At 44.4% G+C, this 19944-nt stretch overlaps 1 protein-coding gene across 1 annotated transcript in view; it reads right to left on the reverse strand.

The window, feature by feature from the left end:
* Positions 1–19944, reverse strand: part of RAPGEF2 (Rap guanine nucleotide exchange factor 2) — a 273439-nt gene that overhangs the window by 34464 nt on the left and 219031 nt on the right. Inside the window, exons 18-27 of the mRNA XM_024736074.1 lie at positions 15657–15814; positions 14801–15041; positions 12378–12761; positions 10401–10612; positions 10187–10310; positions 9567–9590; positions 8304–8527; positions 6658–6852; positions 3142–3294; positions 424–649 (exon numbers count right to left, since the gene is read on the reverse strand). Coding sequence (XP_024591842.1) covers positions 424–649; positions 3142–3294; positions 6658–6852; positions 8304–8527; positions 9567–9590; positions 10187–10310; positions 10401–10612; positions 12378–12761; positions 14801–15041; positions 15657–15814 — 1941 coding nt within the window. The remainder of the gene's footprint in view (positions 1–423; positions 650–3141; positions 3295–6657; positions 6853–8303; positions 8528–9566; positions 9591–10186; positions 10311–10400; positions 10613–12377; positions 12762–14800; positions 15042–15656; positions 15815–19944) is intronic.

Consider the following 19944-nt stretch of genomic DNA (forward strand, 5'->3'; position numbering starts at 1 on the left):
AAACACAACCACTTTTTCCTCGAAAGGCGGCCTCCTTTCCTTCCAGGAAGAGGATTAGGCCCCACCAGACTGAGCGACAGTGGCCACTCGGCCCTGTCCAGCTTCGTCCCCTATGACGTCACCACAACATCAACACGGGGGAAGGAGCAATGACCTGCTTACAGTAAAGGAGCACCTTCCTTACAGCGTTCACTACAATCTATTTCGGGAAAGCAGCTCATTGGACTGAGTCACCCCCGGCCCTCAGAGCAGAGCAAACGTGTCCCAGCGAAGGACAGACCTCACTGGGAAAGCAGTCTGCATGGCGCTTCACGATCGGGAAATGGTGAACGTCAGAACTGGGCTGGGAGAGCACCCCTGGGCGTCCCGTGAACAGCGCCGCACACGTGCAAGAGAGGAGCGAGCACACGGACGAGCCCCTACCCCAGGCTGCACTGGTCGGGCTCCCCCGCCGGCCGCCTCTCCGGCCGGCCTGCGGCCAGGCTGGCCTCCACAGTGCCGGCCGGTGGCCTCTGGCGCCGTTCGTCGGGCAGCGAGACGGGCAGCGAGTCGAAGGAGGAGTTGCTGACGATACTGGACCGCGAGGAGATTTCGCTGTGGCCGGAATCTGAGAAGTTATCCACGGTGCCACTCGGAGCCAAAGTGTAGCCTGCGTGGGAAACACATCAGTCCTTAGACACCGAGGGTTCACGGCGTCCAGCTGACGTCTCCTCAGTAGCAAAACCAGAATGCAGGCCACGGGTGCCACCACGGAACTGGGGAGAAAACACTCTACTTGGGGACTGAGCTACAGTCAAGTTTTACTCAAATACAGTTTAGTGTGTTTGATGAAAGTTTAGAGAGGAAAAAAGAATGCACTGTCGTATGACCCAGGAATGGATGCAGACTGGATCACGGCACGACTCGACGCTGCTCTCTTAGCTACAAATTATACTACATTAGTCTATGTAAACGAAACTATGAAGAATGACTAGGATGATATTTAAAAGTATGGTTTTCTTCTCAACCTGCAAAGTCAGTAGCAATTTTGTTTTCAATGGAGTTTTCATTTCTAAAACTTTACAGCATAGAATAACTCCACTGGAAAGATCTGCATTATAATTTTATTTTTTAATGTTGGGTTTCTGTTTTCTGTTTTTTTGAATTAATTTATTTATTTTGGTCACGCTGTGAGGCATATGGGATCTTAGTTCCCAGACCAGGGATCGAACCCATGCCCCTGCATTGGGAGCACTGAGTCTTAACCACTGGACCACCAGGGAAGTCCCTGTATTATAATTTTTTTTTGGCAGTACGCGGGCCTCTCACTGCTGTGGCCTCTCCCGTTGCGGAGCACAGGCTCCGGACGTGCATGGCTCACAGGCCCAGCCACTCCGCGGCACGTGGGATCCTCCCGGACCGGGGCACGAACCCACGTCCCCTGCATCGGCAGGCGGGCCCTCAACCACTGCGCCCCCAGGGAAGCCCCCTGCATTATAATTTTAAATGGACATGTATGAATAAGAAACAAGACCCGAAGAAGATATCTTTGGATTTTTGCCATTTGATTTTTCAGCATTAATAATATATTGGATAAATCACATGAAAGCCAATTGTTTTGAAGGACATAATGTACAAAATCTCCATTTTTCTCCCTGGACCATCACTATGTCTAAACCGATGTCCATTTTTTGGCCTGAAGGACCCTTAACTCTTTGTTGCTAAAACTGAAAGTCACAAAGGAAGAGAGGCTTGTCTTGACATTTTTAACAAAAAAATCCAAATACTCCTTTCTCAGTATTCATTTATTTTTTACGTTATTAAGAATCTCATGTTACTTAAAATACTGATTTTATATGATTACATGTACCCAATGAAAACCTAATAAAAAAATGCCATCTAGAGCACCTAAATGTTGCTGATTTACTCTCTGAAGAGTACTTCCCCATCCTTTCAGTAAATTATGAATTCCTGATTTATTTTTTTAAAAGGTTGCACAGGTCTTCATAAGATTTCACGTGTTCACCTATGAAATGTCTTCTTATAAACCACACTGCAGGTTCTGACAGACAAGATTTCAAACCCTCCCTGAACAGTCTACCCCCCGCCCCCGCAAAAAACAAAATCTCTAGAGAAATAATCCCTCAGGTGGAGCATGAGGCATGGGGAGGAATCGTCCCAGTTTCCTCAGCTAATGAGATGACCCCTTCCCCTGTCTTTCCCGCTGGCCCACCTATCCTGTAGGTCCGTGGTGCACTGTTATTCTTGTTACTGTTCTCGCTTCCACGAGAAGACGGGGAGCTGGTTTAGTCCAACTGCCCGCAGCCAAACGATCTCAGCTGACTGCCACTGCCACCCAACGACGGACGAGAGAAGAATTCAGACGCACCCACTGAACAAGGACTAGAGACTGATACCCACATAGAACGCACACATGTCTGAGACAGCTGAATAGTAAAGCAGGAAAGCTACTTGTTGTGCCAGTGAAATCTAACAACGGATTAATCTCTTTGGCCTCGTTTAGTGAAAACTGTCCTGGCCGTTTATTACCGGCTTACTTACGCCCATTCAATTATAGGGTAGGGGAGAAAGTAACCCCGAGGTTATGCCGCAGAAGATGATCTAGTATTCTAAGATAAGAAAGCATTAATATCAGAAGGAGAGCCTGAGTGCCTAAAATTTAATCTCCTTAAAAATAAAACAAGACAGCAACAAAAAAGATAATCCAGACTCATGTTAACACAATGAAAGATAAATCAGGAAGATATTAGTTTTTCTTATGTTTTTATAGGCCTCTACTCTGTGATGAATGCTATGTAATTATATTTAGTTAGAACAGCTGTTAGTATAAAAAGAATTATTTCCACACTTACAATCAGTAAAGAAATGAATTTTTGAAGGGGCTTATATAGTTATATAAGCTTGACACTTTATTTATAACTATAATATTAAAAAGTACCAAAGTTCTTCCAAATTTATAAACTGAGGGAGAACCCACACCCTTGGCGGTGAAACCATGGAGTCCTAACCACTGGACCGCCAGCAAATTCCCAAGGTCATTTCAAACGACTCTAATGTCAGAAGTGATGTAATCTCTAACTAGAATTGATCACAGCTGAAAGCACAGGTCCCCGTGAAGGAGAAGAGGGGTCACCCAGTCACCTTTCCTTGGTGAGCTCTGCGGGGAGGTCGGTGGGGAGGAGAGCCGGGAGGACGCATCCGATACGGTGTCTTCTGCCGGCCTCTTGTGGCGCTCAAGGCTCCCTTCTTCAGACAAAGCAAGAATCTTCTTTAAAGCTTGTGGAGAGTTTATACCTGTAAGAGAAAGAAAATGATTTCAACATGCATTTCCAAGACTGAAAAGACTACCGTGAAGAACAAAACCACTTTTTTTGTGTTAAGATTGAATGTCACATGTCGTGGCAGGTTGTTTCCAGGCTCGATGGTCTCTGTACTCTGCCCGTGTAAACAGTGAGATCGCAGGAGGCCAGGTGCCCGCCGTGTGTCTGCTGACACCTGCCGAGGACCAGAAAGGCTGCTGCTGCCATTCCACTCTGGGTTCCAAAGCTCGATCACCACCCTCTTCAACAATACATCAGACAGCGATGGAGAAACAAAGAGACGATCTGGAAATACTCTGAGTTAGGGTGAGAGCGGCGCAGCTCAGAAGATTTATCAGAACTCAAGTTTGGGTTGGGAACAGGTATTTTGGTGGTGTTGGAAAAGTTAGCTCATGGGACGTGGGAGTGATGGAAGGAAAGCCAAGAGCCCAAAGGAAGTAGCGAGAAAACAGACTGACGGAGCGCTAAGAAATCAGGCCAGTATTTGATCGGTAAGCGGATGACAGAGAAGGCAGGAGGGGACCCAGAGAGTGCCGGGTCCCAGAAGGGTCCTGCAAGCCACCGGGGAGGGCTCCCAGGAGTGCGGTAAAGGGGCGCGGAGGGGGACGCCATCCAGCACAGCGCCAAGTGCACGATCTAGTCGGATGACGTAGGGCGGAAGGAAAAGGATTCCATGTGCCAATACCAGGTGATTTTTCCCCTAAAATTTTACTTTTAGGAATGAGGGAGTCACATTAAGAGATGTTTACTAAGCCTTATTATGAGGCACTCTCAATTACCTCATTCTGAACAACAAAGAGACCGGAGGGAACGCATTACAGGTTGACACCACCTCAGTGAACGTCAGTTTTTATGTTCTCAGACTTAACAGAGTCCATGAAAAAGGAGGCAATGAAATTTAACGGAGATCTAATTCTTCATTTCACCTCAACACCTGTAAGTGTTCGATACTACTTTAATACAATCTTTTAAAAATGGCTTTTCAAGCAATCTTTTAATTACATGTGCAGATACTGATCTATACAGGGTACATGAAAATACCAGCTACACTAAAGCTACACGAATGAATAGCCTTGATTTGGAAAAGATTTCCAAGCCAGCATCATTCACAGATTCAAAAAGTGCTGCCTTCAAACAGTGAAGATGGATGTGAAGGTGCTATGCCTCAGAAAAAGCTGTTCCACTTCAAAAGTAGCTCCAGGGATGACGAAGACACTGAAGTGGAAAATACAGGAAGTATTCAGACAAAATTTATTTCATGAATGGGGGTGGGCCCAGCATCTCTAAGTTACTGTGTTATATTCTGTGACTTTAAATGCGAAACTATCCTAAGACCACACATGACTATCCCATCCGCGTTTCTAAAGGTCATACATTCAAATGGGCCTAAGAATATTGGAGAGAGAGTCTCTCTGGGGAAGGGGGCCGGGGATGGCTTTCCATCAGGTACACCTACATGGGGGTTAACAGGCTGTGTCCGTATCAGAAGCTCGACAGAAAAGAGGCAGTAGAGGTCGGCTTGCGGGGGACTTGGGAATATAAGAATATTAACAACACAGTGGAGAGACTTCCCTGGTGGTCCAGTGGTTAAGACTCCACGCTTCCACTGCCGGGGGCACGGGTTCAATTCCTGGTCGGGGAACTAAGATCCCGCGTGCCGCGCAGTGCGGCCAAAAAAATAATAATAATTAAAAAAAAAAAAGAAACAGTGGACCAAGGAACACTAATTCAGTTCATTTGTGATAGGGGGAACAATGTAAATTTTTTTTATTTTTGGCTGCGTTGGGTCTTCGCTGCTGCGCGCGGGCTTTCTCTAGTTGCGGCGAGTGGGGGCTACTCTTCACTGCGGTGCGCAGGCTTCTCATTGCGGTGGCTTCTCTTGTTGCGGAGCACGGGCTCTAGGCGCGCGGGCTTCAGTAGTTGTGGCACGTGGGCTCAGTAGTTGTGGCTCACGGGCTTAGTTGCTCTGAGGCACGTGGCATCTTAATTCCCCGACCAGGGATTGAACCCCCATCCCCTGCATTGGAAGGCGGATTCTTTACCACTGGACCACCAGGGAAGTCCCTGCTTTGGCTCCTTTAACATTCACGAACTGACTGTATTTTCCTCCCAAGTTACAGAATCAGTGATTCAACAAATGAGAGTTCGCCTCCAGACGAATCATTTCACTTAAAAATATTCCACCTGAATTCCAGCAACTCACTGATCATAAGGCAAAGCTAGTTTAAACAAGGTATATGGACAAAACAGCCTCTGCACTTGTTAAAAATTAAATGAGGAATAGCATAATTTCCCCATGGCATGCCTTGCCTCCACTGCTATGACAAACGAGCATGATTAAATGAGATGCTCTATGAAAACAGTCCTTCTCACGGGTAAAAGTAAAGTTTAACTCTGTGAACATTAATGTCTTATAAAGAGGGAACAACCAGAGGGACACTCAAGTATACCAGATGAAGTTACCCGTGGTAAGTATCGCTTCCTAGTCTGAGAAGCAGGCAGTGAGTGAACAGCGCCAAAAGAGGGTTGTGGGTTGTTTGTTTTTTTTTGTTGTCGAGTTATACGAGCCGTCTGTATATTTTGGAAATTAAGTCCTTGTCGGTCACATTGTTTGCAAATATGTTCTCCCAGACCGCAGGTTGCCTCTTCTTCTTTTTTTTTTTAAATATTTATTTATTTGGTTGTGTTGGTATTAGTTGTGGCAGGTGGGCTCCCTGGTTGCGGCTCGGGGGCTCCTTAGTTGTGGCATGCGAACTCTCAGTTGCGGCATGCAATGTGGGATGTAGTTCCCGGACCAGGGATAGAACCCGGGCGCCCTGCATCGGGAGCGCGGAGTCTCAACCGCTGCGCCATTAGGGAAGTGCCCACGGGCTGTCTTTTCATTTTGTTCACGGTTTCCTTTGCTGAGCAGAAGCTTGTAAGCTTCATTAGGTCCCATCTGTTTATTTTTTGCTTTTATTTCCATTGCCTTGGGAAACTGACCTAAGAAAACACTGCTACGATTTATGTCAGAGAATGTTTTGCCTGTGTTCTCTTCCAGGAGTTGCATGGTGTCCTGTCTTCCGCTGAAGTCTGTGAGCCATTGTGAGTTCACGCTTTTGCGCCGGCCGCGAGGGCATGTGTCCTGACGTCACTGATTTGCATGCGGCGGCCGTCCAGCTCTCCCAGCACCACTCGCCAAAGAGACTGTCGCTTCCCCACCGCACGTTCCCGCCTCCTTTGTCAAAGATTAACTGACTGTAGTGATTCACACAACAGTGTAATTCAACTCTACTTCAACAGAAAGTAAATTAAGAGGGGAAAAAAAAAAGAAGTGTGCGCGAACTTAGTCACCTACCGAAAGGCGGGAGATCCCGTAGGGGCACTTTCTTCCGCGAAGGATAGAGGGGCACGGCGGGAAGCTGCAGTCCCGGGCCGGGCCTCTGTGACGGCTGCGGAGCCTGCGGCGGCGGCTTCGGCTGCAGCCCTGCCCTCGGGGCCACCGGGGAGGTGTCGGCCTTGACAGGCTTTCTGTCACCGGGGTTCTTAGGCACTGGTAATTGTTCGGTGTGAAAACAGAACGAGAAGTTTAAGAGGTTAGTGGCCACACACGGGATACTTTTACAACTGCACGAGCATTTCCTACAGTTAGAACACTGAAATATGTATCTTTTTTTCCCCTGTGGCCCATAGATAAAGGAGAGAAACAGGGGCGGGCGGGGGGAGAGCCTCCGTCACAGAAAGAAGGCGCGACGGAACCAAGATTCACTTTATGAAACAAGCCGTCTCAAGAGATGATACTGCTTCAAGTACCACATTTAAAAAGAAACGAAAAACGTGGATAGCTCAGTACGCTGTACGTATGTCTATGAAAAACACAAATCTATTATACAAGGTACAACAGGAAGACCACTAGGAATTATTTTTCTGAAATGACACCCAAAATGTCTTGACATATACGAACGAGCTTAGTCTTAATTTAGTAGATGATACCAGCTGCAGTCTTGTCACTATCAAATTCTCTCTCCAATGGGGTAGAATTATCTATGTTGCTAATAGCAGCCAATACTCCTTGAGTATTGTACTGAGTGTATAATTCCACGGCAGATGGAAAGCAAGCCAATTTAACAGGGCAATTAAATGCTGTATTTTAAGCGTATTAACATTCAAGACAACTCAACGACTTCCTTCCCCCATCTTACACATAATGGAGCTCAAGTAACCGGCCTAAGGTGACACTGTTAGTACAAGGAACAAACAGGATCTGAACTCAGACCCACCTCCCTCTTGAGGACAAACTCTTCCCCATGACACACAGTGCTTTAAGAGTGTCCTGGGTAAGTCTGATAACCTGAATCTTTCTCAAATTACCTAACATTTAAGCCCTATAGAAAGTATCTTCAAACTTGCCCATAAAAGACCCCAAAGTGTCCTAAACGGAAAACGCCTCTGTCTTACAAATATGGATGCCGAGAAAGAGAAAGTAGCCCCCGTTTCTGGCCTGGCCGCACTTTCAAAGGCTGGGGAGCTACACATTAGGCTGAGCTGTGGTTCCCTGTGGAGAATTCCTGCCTTACACGGTAGCTGAACTCATTGCCAAGTGCCGGCCGAGCTGAGGGGGTCAGAGGCAGCCAGCACACTCCCAGGCTGTGCCACTCCCAGGCTGCCCATCACTTGGCAAGTATCTTTGTGAGAAAACAAGGGATGCAAATGGGAGCTGCACCTGCCCCTGTGTCCCCTGACGGCACTCTGGCTGCGTCGGGATGAAACCAAAGCCGGTCACCCCGAAGAAGCCTACGGTGTCGTGGTCCCCATGCGAACCCCGCTGGGCACGGACGGGGCTCAGCCCAGGACAGCGCCGCGTGGTCTCCAGAGCCGCCTTCAAGGGAAAGGCGAGCGTGTCTCAGGATGCGAGCTCCCCCTGTGCCCAGCCCTGCTTTATCGGCACAGGAAACCAATCTGCATTCCAGCCGGACCCGGCAGCCACCTTAAGGAGAAACTCACATGTGTTGGTGGCCGGCTCGCACTGCAGGGATAACGTCTGAAGGCTCTCCTCGTCCATCTCCAGCTCCAAATTGGACAGGTACTGCTTCACTTTTCGAGCCATTTGGGCATCCTCGTAAAGCTTTTTGGCATTGAGAAAGGAGCTACGACGCACCCGCTTTTTGTGACCACCTGTCTGAGCAACGTCTAGCACTGTTGCGTTTGTACTACCCTGGCTGAGAGACCTGGAAGACGAAAAGGTAGAGCTGCAGCTCGCTCCAGCATGGGATCACTTTATCTACTGGAAACGTGCCGAGACACCTACAAATAGTCTACGTTCAAAAGGCCACATGCCTCATTCTGGTAAGTAAACTTTACGAAGGAAGAGAGAATCATACAGATCAAAAAAATTTTTTTCAAGTTTGAAAAGAATCCTACATACGCTCTACATACACATGTATGTTTGGCACTTGTTCTGTTCCAACTAGAAAATTCTACGTTTCGCCTCTATAGAGCATTCAAGGCAGCTCTCTCGTAGAAGCCAGCAAGTAATAATGATTATATGTAAAAGCTCATGCAAGAATAAACACACAGTTGCAATCATTAAGAGTGACATTAATTTTTTTTCTCCTAAAGAGGATGTCTTACATAAATTTAAAGAAATTACGATGTTCACGATTGTTTTCTTATTGCTTGGGTTAAATGTAGTGAGTTTGTCAAGTAATATGGTCAATCTGTTAATAAAATGGTCATGCAAATGTGAAAACACATGTATGGAAACTAGCACATGAGTTGTTAAGAATTATTTTTGAAAAGAATTGGTTTATAGGATGAAAACAGTAGTTAGTTGAGCTGTAAAAAATTTAGTTTTAACACCAAGGGGCACCTTTTGTACGACATATATTTCCTTCTCAAAAATCTGTGCGATAGCGTTTAAGCTGCACAATTTTTCCTTCTGACATCCTTTCTCCCCTCACCCCAGGTTAGATTTTTCTCATTTCAAAACACACAAATTATATTAAAATAAAGTCTTTCTGAAAGCTCAGGAGTAGGCCTGGCCTACTGTTCCCCAGAACAATCATCAATCATTTCACAGCTCTCTTGGGTCATGACCTCAAAAGCAAAAGCCCCAGTAGATGAAACTTGAAGTCAGTTTGCCAACTGAAATTCTGCTAGAGCAAGAGGGTTAGGAAAAAAATGCAAAAATGCAAAGCATCAGAAAACACAGCAGGTAAGAAAACAATGCCACGAGCGGGACGAGAACAGTGTGTCCCCGCCACTTACCCCAGACTCCTCCACTTCTTCTTCCTGTAAGTGAGAGCCGTGGAGGTTGAAGCATGGGTGTAGAGAGAGACAGAGAGATCACAAGCTCAGAAAGAAAGGACTAGACTTCTGGACAAGCAGTACTAGAAGCCCACAAACCTCCTCACACAAACAACTTGACCAGCCACAGTTTTCTGGCTCAAAAGACAAACATATGTAAATATTTGCTTCTAAAGACTTCTGTTCTCTCCTTCACTGCATTCATCACTTTCGGCTACACTGACGGCTAAATCCCTTGTGTGGGCAGTGAGACAATACTGTTCGGATTGTTTACATACTTTAGTTCATACTATCCGTTACACCTTTTAGCTCTGCAAGTCAGCGTTCTGAAAAATAAAAAGAGCTGTGCCTCACGTTCAATGAAAAATGTCAGAGGGACCAACTGTTTTCACGACAGCCCACAGTGCACTGGATGTGGAATCACAGTCATTCCGAATCAGAGCTCGACGGAGATTCCCCACACAGCCTGGTTCGTGTCACCACGCTACAGGCGGGCCTATTCAGAATCTTCTCATTTACTAGGAAGCGTTCAGCTCAACCTCCTCTAACCCCGCGAGCACTGCTGAGGGGGACACACTCACCGAGTCCTGAACATGAGGGCAGGGTCCATGTTCACAGAGGCCATTCGGCCAACGTGACGAATTTCTTTTGCAATCATTCTTAGCTTCTCAAAATTGACCAGCCCGTCGACTTTGGAGTCGTTCCCTGTAATTGGCAAAGAAGGAAAAGGGAATCACATGGCATTTACCCTACGCCTCCACAAGTGGAGACAGAAATCCTCCAAGTTACACTTACCCTCGTGAAGGAACGTGAGGTCCTTCTTGATCACCGGGAACAGGGGGATGATGGGAGGCTGTAGGTTTTGACTGTTGAGGACATTGCGGTATTTCGCCATGTTTCTGGAAGGATCAAACAGGTCTTGGAGATCCTGAAACAGCTTTTCGTATTTATTGGGAAGTTTTTCCCAGGTGGTTCGCAGTCTTGCCACTGGTGCCAGGTTTAGGCCGCTGAGGGGGGAAAAAAGAAAAGCGGTATAAAATTAAATGACTCATCCTTACGAAGTAAGTAGAAGAGCATGCTGTTTATTTCTTAACATGTAACAGCTCTGTGTGAGTGCTGCGTATGCAGAGCCAAGTACAGGATTCATAAGAGTGGTAATGATTCTGGGTAATGAGAACTGAAGCTGGAACCAGGGACAGGGCCGAGGGGTTTTACTCTTTTTCCCTTTACACCCTCCCGGTCTGTTTACTGTGGGCAGAACAACTGGAATGCCAGGTGTCCTGAGGGCAGGGCTGTGTTTTGTTGCTTCATCTCCATACGTAAAGTGCTTGGTGCCAAGCAGCTGTCTGATAAAACAGACTGGACAAATATCCTAGCGTTGTAACATGAAACAAAAGCCATAAGAACAGGAAGAGTAACAGATATCGTACACTGACGCATATGTGTGGAATCTGAAAAAACTGGTACAGACCATCTTATCTACAAAGCAGAAATAGAGACACAGACGTAGAGAACAAATGTATGCATACCAAGGGGGAAGCGGGGGGAGGGGAGGAATTGGGAGATTGGGATCCACATGTATACGCTATTGATATTACGTATACGATAGACAACTGATGGGAACCTACTGTAGAGCACAGGGAACTCTACTCAGTGCTCAGTGGTGACACAAATGGGAAGGAAATCCAAAAAAGAGGGGATATATGTATACGTATCAGTGATTCAGTTCGCTGTACAGCAGAAACTATCACCACATTGTAAAGCAACTATACGCCACGTAAAAAAAAAAAAAAAACCAATAAGAGCCTGATCAAACCCCTAGACAGAAAAAATGACCAACTGGACCATCACCATCAACGTCAGTATCGCTCATTGTTTCAGTCTGCACTTTCTTCCGGCCTCAGTCTAAGCACTTAAAAGGGAAGAAAAGTAACATTTACTAGGCATCTCCCTGCTTTGTGCTGGCTGATGGAACGCCACATACATTGTGTCATTTAGTCTACTTGATAACTCTTTGGGTCACTGTTATTTTATAGAGAAATAAACTGACTTTCAGAGTTGTTCAAATAATTTGCCCAAAGTCACAGAGCTAAAAAAGTGGTGAATATAGATTTTCTGGGCTTTAAATTAGCATAAAAGAGAATGTTTTTTGAAGTACAGCTGATTTACAGTGTTGTGTTAGTTTCAGGTATACACAGCAGAGCGATTCATCATACACACACACACACACCCCTCTATATGTATCTATTCTATCTATATATAAAAAGAATATATCTATTCGTTTTCAGATTCTTTTCCCTTATAGGCTATTACAAAATACTGAGGAGAGCTTCCTGTGCTGTACAGTAGGTCCTTGTTGGTTATCTATTTTCTATATAGTAGTGTGTATATGTTAATCCCAAACTCCTGATTTATCCCTCCCCCACCTCCTCTCCCTTTGCTAACTATACATTTGTTTTGTACGTCTGTGAGTCTGTTTCTGTTTTGTAAGTAGGTTCATTTATATATATATATATTTAAGATTCCACATATAAGCGATATCATATGACATTCATCTTTGTCTGGTTTACTTCATTTAGCACGATAATCTCTAGGTCCATCCACTACAAGAGATTTTAAATTAAGAATTAAGATTAAGATTCAGAGAAAAGGAATTTTTCCATATGATGCAATTAAAAACTACTACGCTCACACCGAGTCTACGGTCTTCAGGGATCGATGCATTTTTAAATCTGCAAACTGAATCGAACCTGATGACAAACATGCTCTTACCTGATGATTGCAAACATGGAGTTAAAATTCTTGCACTCCCTGCAGTGCAGAGCTATCTTGATGAAATGCTTAATGGTCTTCATCCTCTTCAGCTGGTTCGTCTCCCGCAGAATCTCAGAGGCTACCCAAAACGTCTCCTGGTTAATGACCTCCTCGAATTTCTTCAGGTTGGCACAGCTGGTTTTCGATCTGAGCTTAAATAAGTCATCTATATACTCAGTAGGTTCGATGTTGCGGAAGAGCTCAAAGTTCCGCATGGAGAGCTGCGTGGCCACCTCTACGGTGCTGAGCTGCAGCAGGGAGATCTGGCTCTCTCTCAGCAGCTCCTGGGCATCTTCATCCGAACAAAGGGTCTCTGTCTCCATGTTGTTTTTCAAGTAATACCTGTGAGAGACACAGAATTCAGAGGCTAAGCGCAGTCTCACGACACCCCTTGAAAGAACGGTGCTGTCTGCTGAACGGCGGTGAGAACACTCCACTGAATGACGGAAGGACAGACAGAGAAGGCAGCAGCTCCTCGGTCACCAGATCACAGAACCCGGCCCAGAAGCCACCGACAGCAACTAACGCATCGCATGGAATCGCAACCGTACCAGGTGCAATCCGTTGTGTCTTGTCCTTCCCTGCCTTCTAGATTACCTTTTTTTTTGCTAAGAAGGACAGAAAATAGCTAAATTTTAAAGCTCTACGGAAGGAAACAGGAAAGATTGATCAATCCAACCTATTGATTCAAATACCAGAGAAACCTGTAAGCTATTTCCCTCTATTTGATCCTATGAGGAGAACGATCCCAAAATAGATTTTAACTTTCAAATATCTGATTTTCACGAAAACCCTCCAAGTAAGTGGGACAGGTATTATTCCTACTTGTCAGACGAGTAAACGGAGGCTCCCAAAGATGTACGCCAGCTCTAGAGAGCAAACTCAGGGTTAGCGCTCCTTTCTCTCCGTTAAGTGACTTGACGAAAACAGAATCCAGATGCTTGCCCTGTGATTTTTTTCCCCCCGATTTTATACAAAGATGCTCTCCTTAAGCCAGATTCCATAAAGGAAGAAACAGAATGAGCAGGGTGGTCCTGCTAAACTGGCCTTCTGCATATATCGCCGAAGACACAGACCTCGGGACCTTGACACTCACAGATTTCACGTTCTCAGTTTTTTTTCTTTGCGGTACGCGGGCCTCTCACTGTTGTGGCCTCTCCCGTTGCGGAGCACAGGCTCCGGACGCGCAGGCTCAGTGGCCATGGCTCACGGGCCCAGCCGCTCCGCGGCATGTGGGATCCTCCCGGACCGGGACACGAACCCGTGTCCCCTGCATCGGCAGGCGGACTCCCAACCACTGCGCCACCAGGGAAGCCCACGTTCTCAGTTTTGATTACTCATGAAGCCCACGATGTGAATCCATTTGTAATTTTCTTGAATACTGACTGTGAATCATGACTCTGCACCTCAGTGAGATTTGGAGAACTCCACCAAGATTACACATAGGTCAACGCACATTCAAATGATCACGAGACAATGGGCCTCCTAAAACAACCCTACCCACTAATGTCAGGGCTGGAAATGAAGTGAAAGTGAAGAAGACAAAGGAAGTTATAGTTGACAGCAAGAAAGCAGAAGCTCTGAATGAATTAAACCAGGTTTAGATGCATAAGACGAAGACGTCAAGAATACGATGAAACACTCCGTATGGCGAGAGAAAAAAGAAAAAAAGTGACTTATGAAAACAATTTTCACTAAGTGCCGAATCTAGTCATTATACGAGAGCCAAAACCGAACTACTTTTTCAACTTGCCCTTCTTTGTGATTTGAGGCTATCAATTACATTTTATCAGTGGAAACACCACGCAAGAGGCTGACAAGACCCCATACAATATTTTCCTACGAGTACTGTGTGATAGAAGCGCTCTGAAGACCAGGCAGCAGCAGACCACACTCTGAGGCAAATGAGCTTTGGCTGCAGAGTTAAGAAGGGCTTTTCACAGTGTCATGAACAGTAACAGGCAGTTTCAGCCAGCCACACTGTCACAGACATCTCCGCGTGAACAAACGCAGCTCCTGGAAAAGTCCGGTAGGCAGGAGCGGGCGACAGAGGATACTAGTGGAAGATGTGCTTGTGAAGGTGCGTCTGCCAGGAGAAGGGAGATGCCCTCCTGCGCGTCCTTATGGGAGCGTGAGCGCTGGCCGGCGGTGACAACGGTCAGGTCACAGCGCCCTTGTTTTGCACGAGCTCCTAAGAGATCCTTGCGAGGGGTCCACAGTCTACTGTGTGCATTTCCTTTGATACGGCAATGCTTGGTGAATGGGGAAAATCTTGCTTTTAATCTGCAACTTATTTTAAAAACCCTTAGAAAGCGTTCACCAGACTCTGATGGGGGTTTAAGGACGGGGTAAAGAAATCCAACAGGATAGATGACGTCTACCTTCCACTCAGCTGTATTCTGTCGGCAAGTTTGGAAAGCTGATCCGGAAGTCGTCTTTGTTTGATCACTCCCTCTGGTGTGACAGAGACCTCACAGAGGGAGTACTGATCTGGGGTGGTGGTCACAGCAAACTCCCGGATGGCCTGAATGACCACTTCCTTCGCCGTGGTGTCCTTACTAATCATGATGTATCGGCTTTGCTGGTCAGCCTTGAAAACCCTTAGCACTTGATCTGGCAAGTCTGGGGGAAAGAAGAGCCATCCGTCAGTGGAAAGGATTTCAGTACCTGGCAATACAATTAAGGAATGCAACCCGAAAGCGTCTCCTCAGAGAAGATCATGCTGAACTGTCATCTCTCCCTTACTTCAACCCTCCTGCAAAGATCCGCTCAGTCAATATACAGGCATGCTGCATGAACACATCTGCCTAAAAACAGTCGTTACCCACAGACAAAGGCAAACAGGTCAGGTCACAAGAGCGGCATGCAGGGTTGGCAGCAGAGAATGAAACACTGAAATCTGAAGTCCATCTTTATTACACTCAAGAGCCCAGGAAGCGGACTGAAAATATGCCTCTTACTCTTTACTTAACATGACCTGGTGATACCTGCATGGGACGTGCTAACTTCATTTTAGGAAAAAGAATGCAAGTTCAGAGAGATTCATTTGCACATGGGCATATCAGATTGGGCTGAAGAATAAAAATGAACCGGTTCCAGCCGTCGGCAATTTACATTTTATCCTGACTTTTCGCATCTGATAGAGTCCATGCCACGCCAAGAGAGATACACACAGCATTACCGTTATGTCAGGGGAAAAAAAGACGAGCAAACAAAAGCAGTGCGGGCCACGCTTACCAGGAGTAGCACTGAAGTCTAAAATGCGATGATGGGACTGCAGTAAATCAGGATTACTGGATGATAAGGTTCCGCTGACGGGCAGCGCGGTCGGGATGTGCTTGGTCTGCCTTAATCCGACTATACTGTCATCCTGAGACTGACCAATCCCGATGTCGCTGAACCAAGAGGAAAGGTAGAGAAGAGACGATCGGCAAGTTAAAAAGTTATGACTCATCAACAGATAGCATGGACAATAAATAAACCGTATTTCAGAAAACCCGCAGTTAACGTACAACTATGATTAATAAATTCGGTTGGAACTTGCAAAAGCAACCACTGCTTAAGTGTATCCAACTCATGTTCTTAAGTGCACAGCATGTGTCTCTAAAACCTTTGCCTTTTTAGCTCAAGACAAATCATAACAAATAGCAGTAGTTTCTGAGTACAGACATATATTCAAGAAAAGATAAGCCCTAGTTAGTCGTGGAAATAGATTTAAGAAAAAGCACATTTTTAAAAAGGCATTTAGTCACTCAAATGATGACTTCTGCCTCAGAAGGGTAAGTTGTTTTATAATCTTCAAGAAATGAAGAAATTGAGTAAAAAATGAATAGAGAAAAAAAATCCAAACTGTCCCAACTTCATTCTCCAGTGTTTCAGAGAAATAAATGAGATCATGATGGAGTCAAATGTAAAGAAAGCTTGACACAGACATTATTTCTTAATTATACAGAGCCTAAAAAAGCAGTGGTGCATGGTGACATTTCTTGGCATCAAAAAAGAGGCAATGGAAATCCAATGACTCACTTTCACTTTGAACTCACTACTCAAAATTTCTAGTTCTACGTTTAAGCTCCCAGAGAAATACTACTTACTATGGATAGCTACAAACTCATTTCCATTTATAAAAGCCTGGGGACAACTCTTGAAACATGGTTTAATAATACATAACATTATTTCTAGATTTGAAGGGCCAAATGTTTCCAAAACAAATCATCAGCATGAAACAATAAGCACAAACAAACACAAAATAAGTAGAACACAAGCAAATGGTTATAGCTCTGACCAATTTCTATAAATACCTTGAAACAAGGAGAAAGAAGATCGTACTAAGGTTGGGATACCAACCAAGGTGCCATAAAATTAAGACACTTAGCATCAATTAGGCTTTCGGACATGACAGCTTGATCAAAATAACTACCATTTTTAATGGCTGTGCAAAGAAAAAAAAAATCTAGCAGCATTCTTCCTCTTTATTTGGGAGGGAAATAGAAATTACAGAGGCAAATAAGCAAGCACAAGACCAAAGATGATTTTAGTGTCAATTCTTCAAACTTCATAGGTAAATATCATCCAGCGATCCCACTCCTGGGCATATATCTGGAGAAAACACTAATTTGAAAAGATACACGCACCTCAATGTTCATAGCAGCACTATTTACAAGAGCCAGTTGTGGAAGCGACCTAAGCGTCCATCAACAGATGAATGGATAAAGAAGACGTGGTATATAAACACAATGGAATATTACTCAGCCATAAAAAGGAATGAAACAATGCCATTTGCATCAACATGGATGGACCTAGAGATTACCATACTAAGTGAAGTAAGTCAGACAGAGAACAACAAATTATCTATGATATCGCTTACATGTGGAATGTTAAAAAATGGTACAAATGAACTTATTTACAAAACAGAAATAGCCTCACAGACATAGAAAACAAACTTACGGTAACCAGAGGGGAAGGTGGGGAGGGATACATTAGGAGTTTGGGATTAACATATACACACTACTATATATAAAACAGACAACCAACAAGGGTGCTTAGCCTGAGGAACGATACTCAATATCTCGTAATAACCTTTATGGGAAAAGAATCTAAAAAGTATGTATACATGAAACGGAATCACTTTGCTGTACACCTGAAACTAACACAACATTGTAAATCAACTCTATTGCAGTAACAGTTAAAAAAAGATTCAAAGGTAAGTCCACAACAAAACTAAATTTCCATTTAAGTGCATAGAGGCATGTACATACAGACAAAAAGGACTCATGTTCTATGCAACATTAAAACCTTCACATTTTTAGTGGAATTTCATTTTTCAACCATATAAACCAGGCTTTACTGCCAAAAATATTAGATGTCGTACGTACATGAGACAACTGCTATGGACTCAGACCAAAGACAGAGCCAACCGGGCCTTTGCTGGCACAGATGCTATCAATCCTGGCGCACTCCAGGCATCCCCCAATGAGCAGCCTTCTTCCGAGCTGTTTCTCAGCAACGTTTCAATACCAAGCATGATGATCTAACGCTCTACTATCAGCTGTATCTCTGCCGTCCACAGATGCAGGGTTACTCTTGGACTGAAACTACTTTATTTTAAAGGCTTAGTTCAGAAAGGTCCACCTCTGAGCACATTCTCTTGTTGCTGGACCTCTAGAACTCTCTCATTGCTACTGAGATTTTTTGACCTTGGTTAACTTTATATGTAGTCTGTTGGTTTATTCTCTCTTTCCTCAGGGTTTTGCAGTCTTTCTCCACTTACCGGACAAACAGACCTGAGCCTTACCAGCCTCCTGCCCACCCACCCCATAGTCACATCACTCTTCCGGGCCTATCCTTGTCAGGCTGCCACCATCCAACATCTTAGCTTCTGTGATACTGATAATGTTTGAGAGAGAGAGAAAAAAAACAGTATATCTGGAAGATTCATCTGGGACTTCCCTGATGGTCCAGTGGTTAAGAATCCACCTTCCAATGCAGGGGATGTGGGTTCGATCCCTGGTCGGGGAACTAAGATCCCACGTGCCGCGGGGCAACTAAACCTGCACGCCACAGCTAGAGAGAAGCCCGTGTGCCACAACTACTGAGCCCGCGTGCTCTAGAGCCTGCGCACCGCAACTACTGAGCCCGTGTGCCACAACCAGAGAGCCCGCATGCCACAACTACTGAGCCTGCGTGCTCTAGAGCCCGCGCACCGCAACTACTGAGCCCGCGTGCCTCAACTAGAGAGCCCGCGTGCCACAACTAAAGAGAAGCCTGCAACGAAGAGCCCACATGCCACAATGAAGACCAGCGCAGCCAAAAAATAAAAAACAAATTTAAAAATTAAAAAATAGAACGTACTAGAAGATTCATCTGCTTGACTACTTTGGTAGCTTTGTCAAAAAAAAAATCTTTCTAAACATATGCTTATTTCTAGGAGAGAAAAGTTTTAGTAGTAACTAGTATTAAATAAAGTCTATCATACCAATATAATAGATCCTACGGTTTACTGAGCCTTCTTTTAAATATAACTATTCTTTTCATTTCAATTACATTACATATATGGATTATTTCAAATAATTTTCATAATAATCTTTAATATTTCATAAAGATTTAAATGAGTCAACTATGTTCTTCAAGGCAAATTTAAGATGTTTCCTCAGTGCTTTAAAATCATCATGTCTAATTATTATCCTTTTTTCTTTTCCCTTTTCTAGCTTTTGAGTATCTTTCTAAATACACAGAATAACATTATACATAGTATTCTCATCCTGTGTCCTTCGCCAACACCCTGTACCAGGGATGGGTTACGTCCCAGCTCTGACATGTCACGTTTCTATTAATACTCGGCAGGGTCATGCTGACTTGTGTTAGATTGTTTTAAAGGTTCATATTTAACTCATGGTCAACTGACTCTAAGATTTTTTTTGTTACCGTCCTGCTAATAATTCTACATTAAAGTAACTGAAGTAACTTTTCTTATCTACTTAAAAATGACTTTTTCATCAAGAAGGGTCACTTAAAAAATCGATTCCTATTCTCTATAATGCCAGCAGGCCTCATCCACTGTCTCTTAGAAACTTACTTGGTATAATCATACTCTCAAGTCTATAAATAAAGCCATCTTACTCACTGCTTATCCTCAGGACTCTGATGTAGCAGTCTTTTCTAGCTGATATGAAACCACCAATCCTTATAGTTTACTGGGGAAAACACAAGTTTGACACTCGACCCATTAACAGCACATCCTAGACCATATCTCTTTAATATTTGGATGAAACTTTTATCTGAAGTGGAATTTAAAAAAAATGCTCGATACACTCCTGAGTGCTTATATGTGCTGCTCCTCTGTAGGACCCATTAGATTATCAAAGGAAGAAAATAACCTTTATGTTTTCAGGTTATCTCTTACACCTCTGTAGTTTGAGGAATCAATAATAAATGAATTTGGGGCCCCCGTGTAATTTAATACTTTAAAGAATTTTGGCTGATGGTAACTGGGTTTTTTTTTTTTTTTTTTTTTTTAAGGGTTCAA

Source organism: Neophocaena asiaeorientalis, unplaced genomic scaffold (assembly GCF_003031525.2).
Source record: "Neophocaena asiaeorientalis asiaeorientalis breed wild unplaced genomic scaffold, Neophocaena_asiaeorientalis_V1.1 scaffold7, whole genome shotgun sequence".
NCBI classification, from domain to species: domain Eukaryota; kingdom Metazoa; phylum Chordata; class Mammalia; order Artiodactyla; family Phocoenidae; genus Neophocaena; species Neophocaena asiaeorientalis.